Source organism: Furipterus horrens, unplaced genomic scaffold (assembly GCF_987537825.1).
Source record: "Furipterus horrens unplaced genomic scaffold, mFurHor1.1.pri manual_scaffold_2, whole genome shotgun sequence".
In the NCBI taxonomy this organism is placed as follows: Eukaryota; Metazoa; Chordata; class Mammalia; order Chiroptera; family Furipteridae; genus Furipterus; species Furipterus horrens.
The window spans coordinates 115,101,184-115,115,181 of record NW_028327172.1 but is presented as its reverse complement, the minus strand read 5'-3'; the positions used below and the strand labels follow the sequence as shown (position 1 = coordinate 115,115,181).

Here is a 13,998-nt window from a genome sequence, read left to right as displayed (position 1 = left end):
AAATCAGAACATAGGGAAGGAACGAACAGTCAACCAGTGCAGAAAGAAGAAACAAGAAGTGAGGAAAATGAGGAGAGGCTCAGAAACTTATGGGACAGCCATAAGCGGGCCAACATCCGAATCATAGGACTGCCAGAAGGTGAAGAAGAAGAACTAGAAATTGAAAAATTATGTGAAAAAATAATGAAGCAGAACTTGCCTAACTTGGGGAAGGAAATAGACTTACAGGTCCAGGAAGCACAGAGAATTCCAAATAAACTGGACCCTGGGAGAACCACACCAAGACACATTATAATCAAAATGTCAAAAATTAAGGATAAAGAGAGAATCTTAAAAGCAGCAAGACAGAAGAAGAGAATTGCATACAAAGGCGTCCCAATAAGACTATCAGCTGATTTCTCAAAAGAAACTCTGCAGGCAAGAAGGGACTGGCAAGAAATATTCAAAGTAATAAAAAGCGAAAACCTACAACCATGAATACTCTATCCAGCGAAGCTGTCATTCAGAATAGAAGGGCAGAGAAAGTGCTTCCAGGACAAAGTAAAACTGAAGGAGTTCATCAGATCCAAACCACTGTTATATGAAATGTTAAAGGGACTTATTTAGGAGAAAGGATCAAAACTATGAACATTAAAATGAAAGCTGTATCACAACAACCAACAACAAAAGCTAGGAAACGGAAACAAAGGCAAACTAAGTAGGCAATGAGAATGTGAAAAGAATTATAGGTATGGGGAAGATAATGGGGGAGGTCAGCAGGGAGGTGGAAGGGGGGAAAGAGAGGGAGATGGTGCAGGAATTAGGAAGTATAGTAGGAGGTAGTGGAGTAGATAGGAAGATGTTGAGAGGAACTATATGCACAACCAATGGGCATGGACTAAGGGGGGACAGACAACTGGAGGGAGGGGAACAAAGGGAAAAGAAATTGGGACAACTGTAACAGCATAATCAATAAAGTATATTTTTTTAAAAAAGTAAAAAAAAATTCTCTCATTACTCAACGTATATCCCAATTGAATTGTGATGTTTTCTGAAATCTCCAGCTTGAATTTGAGAGAACTAGGGATAAGGTGGCAAAGCTCATGAGCTGAAGGCTTTATTTTCTTGTTGTACTTGCAGAAAAAAATACCACAGGTTTCTCACAGATGGGGCTATAAGGTTGATAGTATAGTAATGTTAATTCAAATCTTGTCCAAATTTCTGATAATACTGTTTTTAAGCTGCTTTTTGAGATAATACTATATGTAGGCTCAGTTTCCAGATGTGACTATTAATAGAAAATTAATATAATAATGTCATAGTTGGATAATAATGTGCTTCTTCCCTGGACTGGTAACATCTGCTGAAGGTGTCTTATATAGTTTATATACAGAAGCTACTCTGAAATGGAGAGCTGTATAAGACTCTAACCAATAAATGATGTTTTAGCTCTATTGAATACATAAAGAGAAATTCACTATATAAATTATTTTGTATAACATTTTGAAATATAACTTTAGCTTCTCTCTTTTTAGAGGAGCTCAAGTAATCACTAGACATTAAGTGTCCAGAGGAGGATTTCACAAGCAAAGATTGCAGTTGGAAGTAGGACACTGACATATGTGCTAGTGACAGCACACTGGGAATTTACCTGTGTGTTGCGGCACTGCAAGGCAGTCCATTAATGTTTAAATTGATGCACTTTGGGGATTTTAATTCTTCATAAGTTCTATTTCCATGCTTAATTATGGAAACGACTTGGGGGAAAAGTTGCATAGCCCCTCATCATTCATTTCATTTTCATTGAGAGTGACAGCTAGCAATTCTTCTTCCAGTTATGTTACACATTCACTTAAAATAATGCAGCTCCATGCTGAGTTTGCTTCAATTAAGTCATATTTTATTTGCTAATGATTTTCCAATTTGACAATGACCTTGACATTGGTATTGTCAACACTTCTTGACATAGAGTATGATTTAGAGTTAAGAGTGCATCAATTTATTTTCCATTTTCTGTTCGTATTTTTACTTTTAAATTAAACTTTAGATTGAACTTGAGTACTGCTGAGGTTAGTAAGTTAAGCACTTGTTGATTGTCATGGTTTAAATAAAACAAATTTTAGCATATACATAGAAAAAGGATTTTGCTAATGTCTTGAATGATGTGTACATGTATGCATAATCTTTCCTTCTGTTGGATTACCATGAGAATTGCTAACAGTTGAAACACAAAATCACAATAATGTGGTTTAACCCAAAGAATGCTTCTTGGGCATAATTTTGCTCAAGGTTCTGAAATGCTATGAAAAAAGAATTAATATAAAACCTTAATATGTATTTTTAGGTTATAAAATATGAAGTAAGAGATTGTTTATCAAAATACTCTTTTAAAATATTGTTTCTAATCTATAGACTATAGTAAATCAGTATATTAGTATGTTCCTCCCTGAAATATATAAAATATCTAATACATCTAACATGTCTATATTATATTAGAACAGAGTTCTACATTTGTGTACTTCACTAATGATTATGCCTAAAATCTGCACAATTATGAAATCTTGCTTCATTTCTAAGTAAAAATAAAGTACAACATAAATGAGTAATTTTGCTCTTTCTGCCATTAAAACTGTACTATGTACTTTAAAATCTATGGCTGTAATAGATAATACCTTTTGAAAGATGGGCTAGAACACTTATTTTAATAAAAAATTGTATTGTAAGCCCTGGCTGCTGTGGCTCAGCGGATTGAGCATCGGCCTGCGAACCAAGTGTCGCTGGTTCGATTCCCAGTCAGGGCACATGACTAGGTTGCACATCAGGTACTCAGTTGGGGCCATGTGAGAGGCAACCACACAGTGATGTTTCTCTCCCTCTCTTTCTCCTTTCCCCCCTCTCTAAAAATAAGTAAATAAGTAAATAAATAAATGAATAAATAAATAAATTCTATTTTTAAAAAATTGTATTGTGTGGCTTGACATCCTTTTCCTGAAGTTCTATAGGGTGCAGCAGCTTGGGGTTACTACTGACCCAAGAGAACAGGCTGCTTTTCAACTACTCTAGTGGATGCCATGGTTTCTTCCAGTACTTCTCTACTATCACCTGCTGCTCTGCTGGACATGTCAGGCTGTGCCATTTTTTCTTTGCTGCTCTGCTAGGTGTTAAAGCTTTTGTTTCTGCACCCCAGACCCAAAGCCTTGGGATGATCTGACTGCCTTATTTATACTCTATCTTTGGAGAGATTGGTGAGATAGGTCTTTCAATTTTTATTCATAGATCTATTTTTTTCTAGGACTGACAAGGGTCTAGGCTGAGAATCATGTTATCAACTAGACAACCTACTTATAATAATAATAGTAATACTGCTACTATTAATAGTGCTACTAAAATGTTCCTACTATTAATAGTGCTTTATAGTGTGGTAGCTTCATAGTGTGTTAAAGCTAAACGTTCATAGTGAAGAGGGTAAAATACCTTTCTTCTCTTTGTGTTACAATCCGTTGGAAGGGATCTGCATATTGATAATTAAACACATTGAGACCACTTACAGTGCTGCAAATATTCCTAGTGGAAGCAAGGATTAATTTTTTTTATTTGTGTAACAAGTGTCCTCTGCCTTCATTAGATTGTGGTATATGTTATGTTAATAATTCAACTATATGTATGTTGTCTCCTCCTGTTGATGTAGAGGACCTCTAGCAAAGTTCCCCTTTCCAGGTGTTTCTAGAAGCCCTCAGGTGCTATCTCAACCTTGCTCTTGAACAAGACTGTTTCCACTGTGACAACTACTGCTCCACAGACATGGCAGTCTCTTGCCAGATGGTGCTCTCTGGGGGCATTTCCACCGATGCACTTCATCACAACTAAGGCTGTGTGCTGAGCTGGGGTAAGTCAGAAGGATAATGCTCTTCTTTCTATGTGTTATTCTCTATTAGAGTGGTCTATAAGTAGCACTGATGTTACTGGTGTTTTTATGAAACTGGTCTTTTATATTTTTATTGTAGCCCCTTTGCACTCTATAGGACAAAGGCATAAATCCATTGGAGAGTGTTCATTAGAAGCAAACTTATTCAACAGAAAATATTCAGTATTTAGCATTGCCACTCTTGACACTTAAGACTTCCTTACTGGGTGAGGGTCATCATGATTAGCTGCTTCTCATATAATTATTTTCCACATTCACCTTCTGGCTGGTATGCTCTATTTGTTCAGCAGACATTCCTGAATGTCTGAATCTTACTTAGAGATAGCTGGTGACTAACTGCCTGTTTCTCTCAGCTCAAACATCCTCCACCATCCTAAGCAAGGAACAAGCAAGGGGATTTATTAAAGTCAAATCAGGAGCACCCCTTAGAAAAGCTATAATTCCCTTTCTCTATGAGATTACATGTATGAATAAAGAATCAACAAAGGTCCCATTTCACTTCATGCAAATATCACAGTTCTATCAGAGATTATGTTGGCCACTGTTTCATTCTTTAAGATCAGGACAGTGTTTAAGGGGAGGTTTTATTGTATTTGCATTTTATAATACCTGAGGGCTAGTTGTTAGTGGTATGTTCTATGAAGTAAAGGCGTTTTCAGATAGTAGGGAATTTTTAGTGCTGTTTCAGCTTTAGCTTGGATTTTGTTGTGGCATCCCAAAGCTTTCTGAAATGGTGCCTCCCTAATTAGAAAGTCTGTCTTTGTTAGGGGCTAACGGCAGTGCTTCCAATTTATTTCCAACCGTCCATGCCAGGAACAGAGTGAGTGTTGGCATTCTCTTTCACCACTTCATGTGATGGCGCTGGTGCAAATCTCCAAGGGCATGGTAGTTTTGAGAATTGCTCCTTACTCACTGCCCAAAAGTCCATCTTTATTTCCAGTTTTTGTTTTTCTGGGTACATGAATAGGGTTCAGTTGAGGTTCTTTCCACATGCAGTGAGGATTTTGTTTTTCTGGTTCTTGTTTCTATATTTTCCAGAAATCCCTCAAAATTTTGGAATGTGACTTATACCTTCTCATAGTGTGTAGCACTGATAATTTATGTCTATTTTATATAATTTTGGAATTTTGGAGGGAGTAGGGCAGATACAGTTTAAATAACCATTTAAAACTGGAATTATGTTTTTTTATCACAGATATTGCTATTTATTTTATTATCAATTATAATGGTAATAGAGATTGGGTCCACTGCTCTAGAATAGTTGATAGTCACCTGGAACAGCTGACACACTGTTTTATGCAGTTAAACTATGAGTTTATATTATGGAGATTTTATTCAGTATCATCTATTTTCATTATTCTAGTAATTCAAGCTCATTTTAAAGTATATTTTTATAAATATGAATTAAAAGTAAGTTAAATAGACTGAAGTACACCTTTTACCATCAGTCCAAAAATTGAGTTTTTAAAATGTTCTTAAATGATTGCTCAATTTAGAAGGTATTATTAGGTCAACAGAAGAGAATTCTTGTAAGAGAAGCTACTGTTCTTGTATTATACTTTGTTATTTGATAGTTTTAATTGAAACCAGGTGCTTTAACTTCTTTAAAGTTAACTTTTTAATGAATGGGTAATGCTTAATTTTAATGTCTATTATAGTGGATATAAAGGAAGGATAATTACTGACTTCTTATGTCACAAATAATTTCTTTGGCCTTAAAAGACTGATCTTGATCTTAAGCATTAATAATAAAATGAAATGGGGGTGGTGTTTATTTTATTGTCCTACATTTGTCACTCTTTCAAAACTTTACAGGAATATGTATAGTTTTTAAATAACAGGTAATTAGAAGTTATTTAATACATGTTGGTGATGTTTGAATTTTAATTTAATTTCTTGAAATTAATATGATTTTTATTTAATTAAGGTCATTTCTAAGTAGACTTTCCCATTACCTAAATCATACAATTCTGCCCTGCCCCTGTTTTAAATAACAAACAAGGAGCTCATTTCCTTTGACCTTAAGGCGTTAGGTTGCTGAATATAGTGCCAAGAACAAAGCTTTTCTTGTTGGTTGAGGACATGCTAAACTGAGAGGCACTTCTTTAGGAATGCTCGCTGACTCAGGTGTGGGATGAGCATAGCAGTAATAACTTAACTTGAGATCGATCATTTACCAATGAAACCCCCTTGGCCAAGGTTATCCTTGCTTTAGCTTTAGACTTAAATAAAGTTAAAAATTACTTCATGACTTATTTAAACTATATCTTATCTTCACTTTTTTAAAAAACACGATTTTTCCAGTGAAACTTTAAGATACAAGGCGATACACTTTGGCAACTCTTTAAGAAGACTAGTGTTACCTACAAAGTCAGAGCCTGGCCCTGAACAGTACGATATAGTCCAGTAAGTAAAAAAAAAACAGTATACTCTAAATGAAGTTTTTTACTATAAAGTATTCTAATATTTAGACTAGCTTATACTGTTAAAAAAGGGAAAACCAGTATAAAAACTTCAAGAAGTATTATATGATATATTGTTTTTTGTGAACCAGATCCTGGGCCCCCCTGCTTTACATGTATTACTTCATTCAATCTTCATAAGTCTCTGCATAGTTACTATTGTTATACTTCTTTTATCAGTTAGAAATGCAGGTGTCAGAAAGCATAAAGAACATGTTCAAGATTATGCTGCTATTAAGTGGATGAGCTAGACTTTACCTAAGGCCTGTTCAATTACATAGCCCATCTATCTAAGTGCTAAAATATACTGTCTTTAATTATATTATAAAGCAGACAAAAAGTCCAAGAAAATATTTAAAAAGTTGACTCAGGATTGTTCATTTTGTCGCTGACTACATGACAGATCTAGAAGGTATTCTTGGTGTAAATAAGAGCCATAACAACAGGTTGGAGGTAATATTAATGAAATTTAACTAGGAGATACATTTCTGGCAAAATAACTGTCTTTACTTTCTCCTGGTTAGTAAGGCCTTAGACAAGGGTCTATGGGAGACAGAATTAAGTAACAAATACCACATTGCCCTCAGAATCTACCGTTCATTTTCATTGTTAATTTTTTTTAACAGGGTTCATGTTATCTGCCTTATTATTTTTCTATTATAGAATTAGATTTCTCAAAAAAAGCACCACAGTGATTACCAATTAGTTTGGTAGACTGATTCAGATACATCTGTATACCAGTGGTGGATATAGCTTAGACTCTTGCTGGAAACTCCAGCAGTTTATTCATTAACAAACATTGTTTGAATTCTTGCTATGTGCTAGTACTAAACTTAGTAACAGAATAAAAAGAAAAAAAAAAAGGTCCTGGTTTTGGGGAATTTACACTCTATTGTCCTTTATACTTTTACTTTCCTAATATGGGATATACACTTCATATTTTTATCCTTTTAGCAGTTACACTAGAAATTTAACATATATATATATCATTCCCATGACATATGCTTTTATTATTTAGTATTCTAATTTTATCCTCATTTCCTTCCAATTTGGTTTGCTTATCTATCTATCTCTTTATCTGCCTGCCTGCCTGCCACTTTTATTGAGGTTTGATATAAAGCAAAATTAACCTTTTTTAAAGGCTTGCATTTCTATGATGATTGTTTTTCCTCCATTCCACTACACTTCTAAGAATCAGGCATAACCAGGGCTTTATCAGGTCATATTGCTCTGATTTCATGTGGTAGTATTTAAAAAATTTTTTTAATTGTATTTTTTTATTATCATTTTGGCCCCTTATGCCCCCTTCAATCCTGCAATCACCACACTGTTGTCCATGTCCATGAGTCCTTTTTCCTTTTTGCTCGATCTCTTTACCCCCTAACCTCCCCCACCCTTAGGTGTCATCCTGCTCTCTATCTATTAGTCTGTCTCTATTTCACTTGATAGTTCAGTTTGTTCATTAGATTCCACATACAAATGAGATCATATGCTATTTGTCTTTCTCTGACTCACTTATTTCACTTAATGTTCTCCAGGTCTATCCATTCTGTCTCAAAGGGCAAAAATTTCTTTTTTACAGCTGAATAGTATTCCATCATGTAAATGTCCCATGATTGTTTTATTCACTCATCTACTGATAGACACTTGGGTAGTCTTTTTATAATAGCTCTTTTTATTTCTCCAACTTTGTCCCACTCCCATTTTACTCCTATTTTTTAATGTTAGCTTTTTCTTTGATCTTTGTTATTCCCCGTTTCTTTTCTTCTATTTGCATTTTTTTCTTTTGCTTCTGGGAATGTATCCATACTGAGTCCATTCCACAGTACAGTTGTTACCATTTCCATAATTGTCTTTTGGTTTCGAAGCCTTCACTGTATCTTTTATGAGGTTGTCTTGGTTTCTTCTGGCAGTTGAAATTTTCTACCTTTTTTGACTTTTGTTTATTGGGTCAGGTCAGAATTATTCTGGGAGATTTGATACAGTAGAAAGTGGAGATGTTTGGCCTCCGTAAATGGAAAGATGAGCTCATAGGTCTGTTTAGGAAAGATAGACCTAAATAATATGTGACTCTTCTGATGCCTCAAATAGGAATTTGTTATCTATAAAACTATTTGAGGTTTTGAAAACAAGTTCATTTATTGAATTTTATGTAAAAAAAAAAAAGTGAAGCCAGCATTTAACAATGAACTGATATGTTAAATGCATATTTAAATTATAGCAATGTCAAAGGAAATAATTATCGTTATGTAACTAAAGTATTTGTTTTAGGTTTTTCTATTATCTTCTTTTTAATCTGCTTATGTTCTGATTAATTCACTGGAAATGTTTCATATGAGAGTCTTAAAAAATTCTGTTTAATAAATAGAATAAGGTAGTAGTATAGCCTATAATATAATACATGTAATAATAATAGCTAACAGTTACTGTGTACTTATTACAGGTATGTAAGGCATTAAAGACTTAATATGATTATCTACTTTAATTATTATAGCCTTGAGAATTGTTTACTATTTCCAGTTAGGTGGGAAATCTAACCTGTCCACCTAGAGATGTTAGGTGATTTGTTTAAGATCACACATCTAATAGATAGCAATGCTAGGGTTCATATTAGGCTGTCTGACTCCAAAGCTTGGGCTTTTAATCACTGTTTACTTAGTTTCTTATTCTTTCTTGAGGCTGTGTAAATTTTGATGATGATAAGCTTCCCTTTCATTTTCAAAGATCTTTCTTTTGCTCTTTTCTTGATTATTTTATGATATAAATAGCATAGGATTATTATTCCTATTATTTTAGTAATAATTTAAATACTAAAGGATTTGAAATTTTAAATACTTTTAAAATCATAAATAGAATACATAGGTAACTTTTGGTAGCTTTTTATTTAAACTATGATGTAAATATAGTTTTACATTTTACAAAATTTAGAATACATTGACCTAACACACCCAGATAATATTATTGTATACTTTTTAAGCAGAAAATGTCCATGTAAAAATATTCTGTAAGCTTATATATTTTATATTTGAAGTTGAGAACTCCTCAATTTCTTAATTTTTAAAGAAAAAAAAACACACCACATTATGAAAATGTTAACATCAAGAAAGATCAACAGGAAAATTATTGCCCACATCTCCCATGGTTTTATGAAGTAATAAAATTGCAGGAGGAATAAAAGGTAAGTTGGAAAGTAGCTATTTCATCTATTTTCTAGATTTTAACATCAGTGAATCTTATCCCGACAAGGTTAAAGTTCTCAGATCTCCTGTAGCTAGTTTTCACTCAATGAATATTGTGGAAGAATCTGTACTTAAAATCTCCATCAGGTCATCATTGTCTCTGATTGAACACCTCTTGTGATAAAGAACTCAACAACCCTAGGTCTTTTGGTTTCAGTAGTGGACAACTGTTTCTTACAATTTCCTTTTTTTACTTGCCTGCTACCTACTTATTTTTTCTTTCCCTATAACTTCCTTCAATCTCCTTTTATCTGTTCTAGTAAAGATTATTGTTCTAAATACCTTTGACTATGCTCATTATTTAACTTCATAATACTGTAACTTATTTTTTGTTGAAGTTAACAAGGAGTCTCCTTTAGTTTGTAAATCTTTCCTTTTGAAAAGCATGTGATACTAGAGCTAAATTAAATTCTAGGTGTAGTCTGATTAGTACCTAGTAATACTTTCATTTTCCTTATTCTGGATCATGTATATTTATTGATATAAAACCTAACATTTCATTAAATATATTTTTTGTAGCTATGTTTCAGTTTACTCATTTGGAACTTATAGGCAAATAAAACCCTGAATTTCCCCCCTTTAGTAAATTATTATATTTAAACTTAAAAACATGAAGTTTATAGGATAACATTTTAAAAATGGGTCCATTTAAAGATACGCGATTCTCAGTTGAAAATCAATAACTATTTTATCAAGAATTTTGTCTGCATTTGATTTTCTTGGTCTTCCTTTGAATGTTAATCAGCAATGAAAAACATTATTTACAGAAATATTAGAATAACAATATCAGAATAATATGGTTGTTTTAATAAAATAACAGTTACAAATCTCATAAGAGTTATAAAGTGTTAATTTAGAATTAGGAGATACACTGGTCTGTATTTTGTTAAAAAAGATTATTGATTGATTTTGAGAGAGAAAGAGAATGAGAGAGGGGGGGGAAGAAGAAGAAGGAGGAAGAGGAAAAGAGAGACACATTGATTTGTTGTTTTGTTTATTTATGCATTCATTGGTTGGTTCTTATATGTGCTCTGATGGGGGATTGAATCTACAACCATGGAATTTGGGGACAATATTCTAACCAACTGAGCTACCCAACCAAAGCTGGGCTGTTGTTTTTCTTTACTTGTATGGTTTTGTTACAGTGGGGAATTGTAACCCACCCCACTGTTCTTCTTAAAAATTTTTATTTACTTTTTAGAGAGAGGGGAAGAGAGGGGTAGAGAAAGGGAGAGAAACATGGATGTGAAATAGAAACCAAACAGGGACCCAACCCACAACCTAGGCATGTGTCCTGACTAGGAATTGAATCAGTGATCTTTTGCTCTGTGGTATGATACCCAGCCAATGAGCCACACCAGTCAGGGCCACCCACCATTCTTTTGACATTGTTTCTGTAAATGCCAATTCTGACTAATATGTTGCTTATAGATAAATAGCATGTTTGTATAAGAATCCTAGGAACTAACTTCAAGATAACGACTCCAACCTGCAGTCATTTCCAGCTCCAGAAGGCTTGCTGAGTTCCAAAGATAAAATCAAGATGACGTAAAAACAGGATAATGAAAACCATGATGATGCACACCAGACCATCACTTGACCGGGTTCAAGATCCTTATCATAGTGGACTGTGCTGGTTGGAATGCAGAAAACTTTTCAATCTCCTTCCCTTGATCTCTTTGTTCTGCTTTTCTTCTCTCTCCTTATAAAAACCCCTGCCTACACTGAGATGTTAAGAAGGCTTTGGGACATGAGTCTTCCATCCTCTCACGTGGCTGGCATCTGAATGAACCACTTTCCTTTTCATCAGCACCCGTCTCATGAGTATGGCTCTTGTTACGGCAGGCAGCTGGACCTGTGTTTGGTTATAGTTTTGGTATTGGGTAATGCTGGAATGAGTTAGGAAATATTCCTTCTGCTTTTGTCCTCTAAGAGAGATTGTAAATTTCTTCCTTAAATGTTTGGTAGCATTCATCAGCGAACCCATCTGGGCCTGGTTTTTGAAGGTTATTAATTATTGATTCAATTTCTTGAATGGATATATCCCTATTCAGATCATCTGTTTCTTTTTGTATGAGTGTGTCAGATTGAGTTTTTCATAGAATTTGTTCATTTAATCTAATCAAATGTATGGGCATAGAGTTGTTCACAGCATTCATTGATTACCATTTCAATGTCTATCAGACTTACAGTGATGCCCTCTCTATTTGATATTGTAACTTGTGTTGTCTTTTTATTTTTTCTTAGTTGCCTGGCTAGAGGGTTATAGATTTTATTGACCTTTTCAAAGAACTAGCTTTGGGCTTCATTTATTGTCTCTACCCATTTCTTGTTTTTAATTTTATTGATTTCTGCTCTAATTTTTATTTCTTCCTTTCTTTTGCTCTTTTTTAAAAAATTATTTTTATTTTATTTTCCTGAAGTGGAAACTTAGATTTTTATATGTGTACTTTCAATACTATAAATAATTTCAATTATATCTGCTTGACTAATGGTGTTACTGAATTTAACTATGTCCTTATGTCTGCTGGTCTGTCCATTTCTGAGAGAGGAGTGTTGAAGTCTTCAACTGTGATAATGGATTCATCTATTTCTTCTTGCAATTCTATCAGTTTTGCCTTATATAGTTTGCTGCCCTGTTGTTAGGCATATACACATTAAGAATTGTTATGTCTTCTCAGAAAATTGACCCCTTTACTGTTTTATACTGACCTTTTTATCCCTATAATTTTTAAATATCTGCTCTGGTCAGAAATTAGTGTAGCCATTCTTGCTTTCTTTTGATTAGTTTTAGCTTGGTATGTTTTTCCCATCCATTTACTTTTAATCTATATGTGTCTATATTTAAAGTAGGATTCTTTGTTTTGAATTTTTATAGAAGTTATTTTTTGAGCCAAACCAATGCCAGGGAGCATTGGTTTGGCTCAAATGCTCCTGAGAATAGCAGTTTTTCAGCTTCTTTTATGCATTGGAAATTGAGGAGGGGTTGTAAGAAAGGTCACATTAAGGTGGGAGAAAGCAAGGTGGGATTGGATTACAGGATAGTTACGGTTATTTGCTCTCTTAAGGGTGGTTACATCTTAGAAGGATGAGTCTGAAGAGGTGGTTCACACTTGAGAAGGAGAGGTCTAAAGAAGACATTTCAAAGATATGGCACCCTAGATGTATAGACAATAGACAGAGCTTGCTTAAGGCAAAGATAAACTTTTTACTAAAAGGTTATATGCTTGAGTCATGATAATCCACCATGACCTGCTCACATAGGAATTTATGATCAGATCACCTTCTGAAGTGACTTTCCATAGAACCCCCTTTACTTTGTCCATAGTTTCTCGTGGACAATCTGAAGGATGAATTGATGACCAGTCTTTGGTTGAGTAGTGTGGCCTCACAGAAGTAGTAAGGCTCATTAGTAGGAAGTCTCAGTATCCATGTCATCTTGTGGGTGGGGTAATACTGTAAACATGGGCGATGAGTTGAGGCCAGATTTTCCCAAAAAGGTAAGGTAAGGTAAATGGAAGGCAGTCAGGTCTTATGGCTTTCATTGTAAAACAAACAAATGAACAAAAAACCACCACCACCACAACAAAAAACAACACTCTAGACCATTTCTGTCCTGTGAACTATTATGGTCTAAGTTTTGCCTTCTGTCTCATCTTTCTGTATTTGACACATTATTGACTCTATTCCCTATGCTGTACTTTACATCCCTGTGACTATTTTGTAACTACAAATTTCTACTTCTTAATCCCTTTACCTTTTTCACCCAGTCCCTCAAGTCCCCATCCCCTCTGGCAAGCACCAGTCCACTCTGTGTCTATGGGTTTATTTCAATTTTGTTTCTTCATTTATTTTACTCTTTAGATTCTGCATATAAGTGAAATCATATGGTATTTGTCTTTATCTGACTGGCCACACAAAATGACAGTAACATGGACTGGTTTAGGTAAACTCTCCACACATGCCTGCAGGTAGCTGAGGTGGAGATTTAGTGGTGATTAAAATATTATAACATTCTTTTTAGTTCTATTTAGAAAGCTCTCACGATTATTACTTTCTACTGTTCTTGCCTTCTGCTGGACTTGGATGAAGGTTGGATAAATCCTGTGGTTTGCCACTTTCCTAGCAGCCACCTGGGAAATGAGGCATGGGTGTTCTTTCTGAGTCACAAACCCATCTGGATAAATCACTCCTTCCCATCCCTAACTTTAGCACTCAGCCTTAGGGTGAGGAAGTGCAAGTCTCAGGGCGCATTTTCAAGCACACATTTCTAAGATCTTTTGCTTGTCTTTTTACTCCCTTACCCACGGAACTTTCTCTAGGCAAGGAGAGAAAATGCATGGGAGAGTGGCCTCTGATGCTACTTTCTTTTTTTGTCTTAATGCTTGATCCT

General features: G+C 34.5%; 1 protein-coding gene across 1 annotated transcript in view; it reads left to right on the top strand.

Moving 5' to 3' along the window:
* The window catches only part of STPG2 (sperm tail PG-rich repeat containing 2), a 268,987-nt gene that overhangs the window by 30,306 nt on the left and 224,683 nt on the right, over window positions 1–13,998 (top strand). The window contains 3 exon segments of the mRNA XM_090267357.1: window positions 5,832–5,842; window positions 6,209–6,310; window positions 9,430–9,544. Coding sequence (XP_090123483.1) covers window positions 5,832–5,842; window positions 6,209–6,310; window positions 9,430–9,544 — 228 coding nt within the window.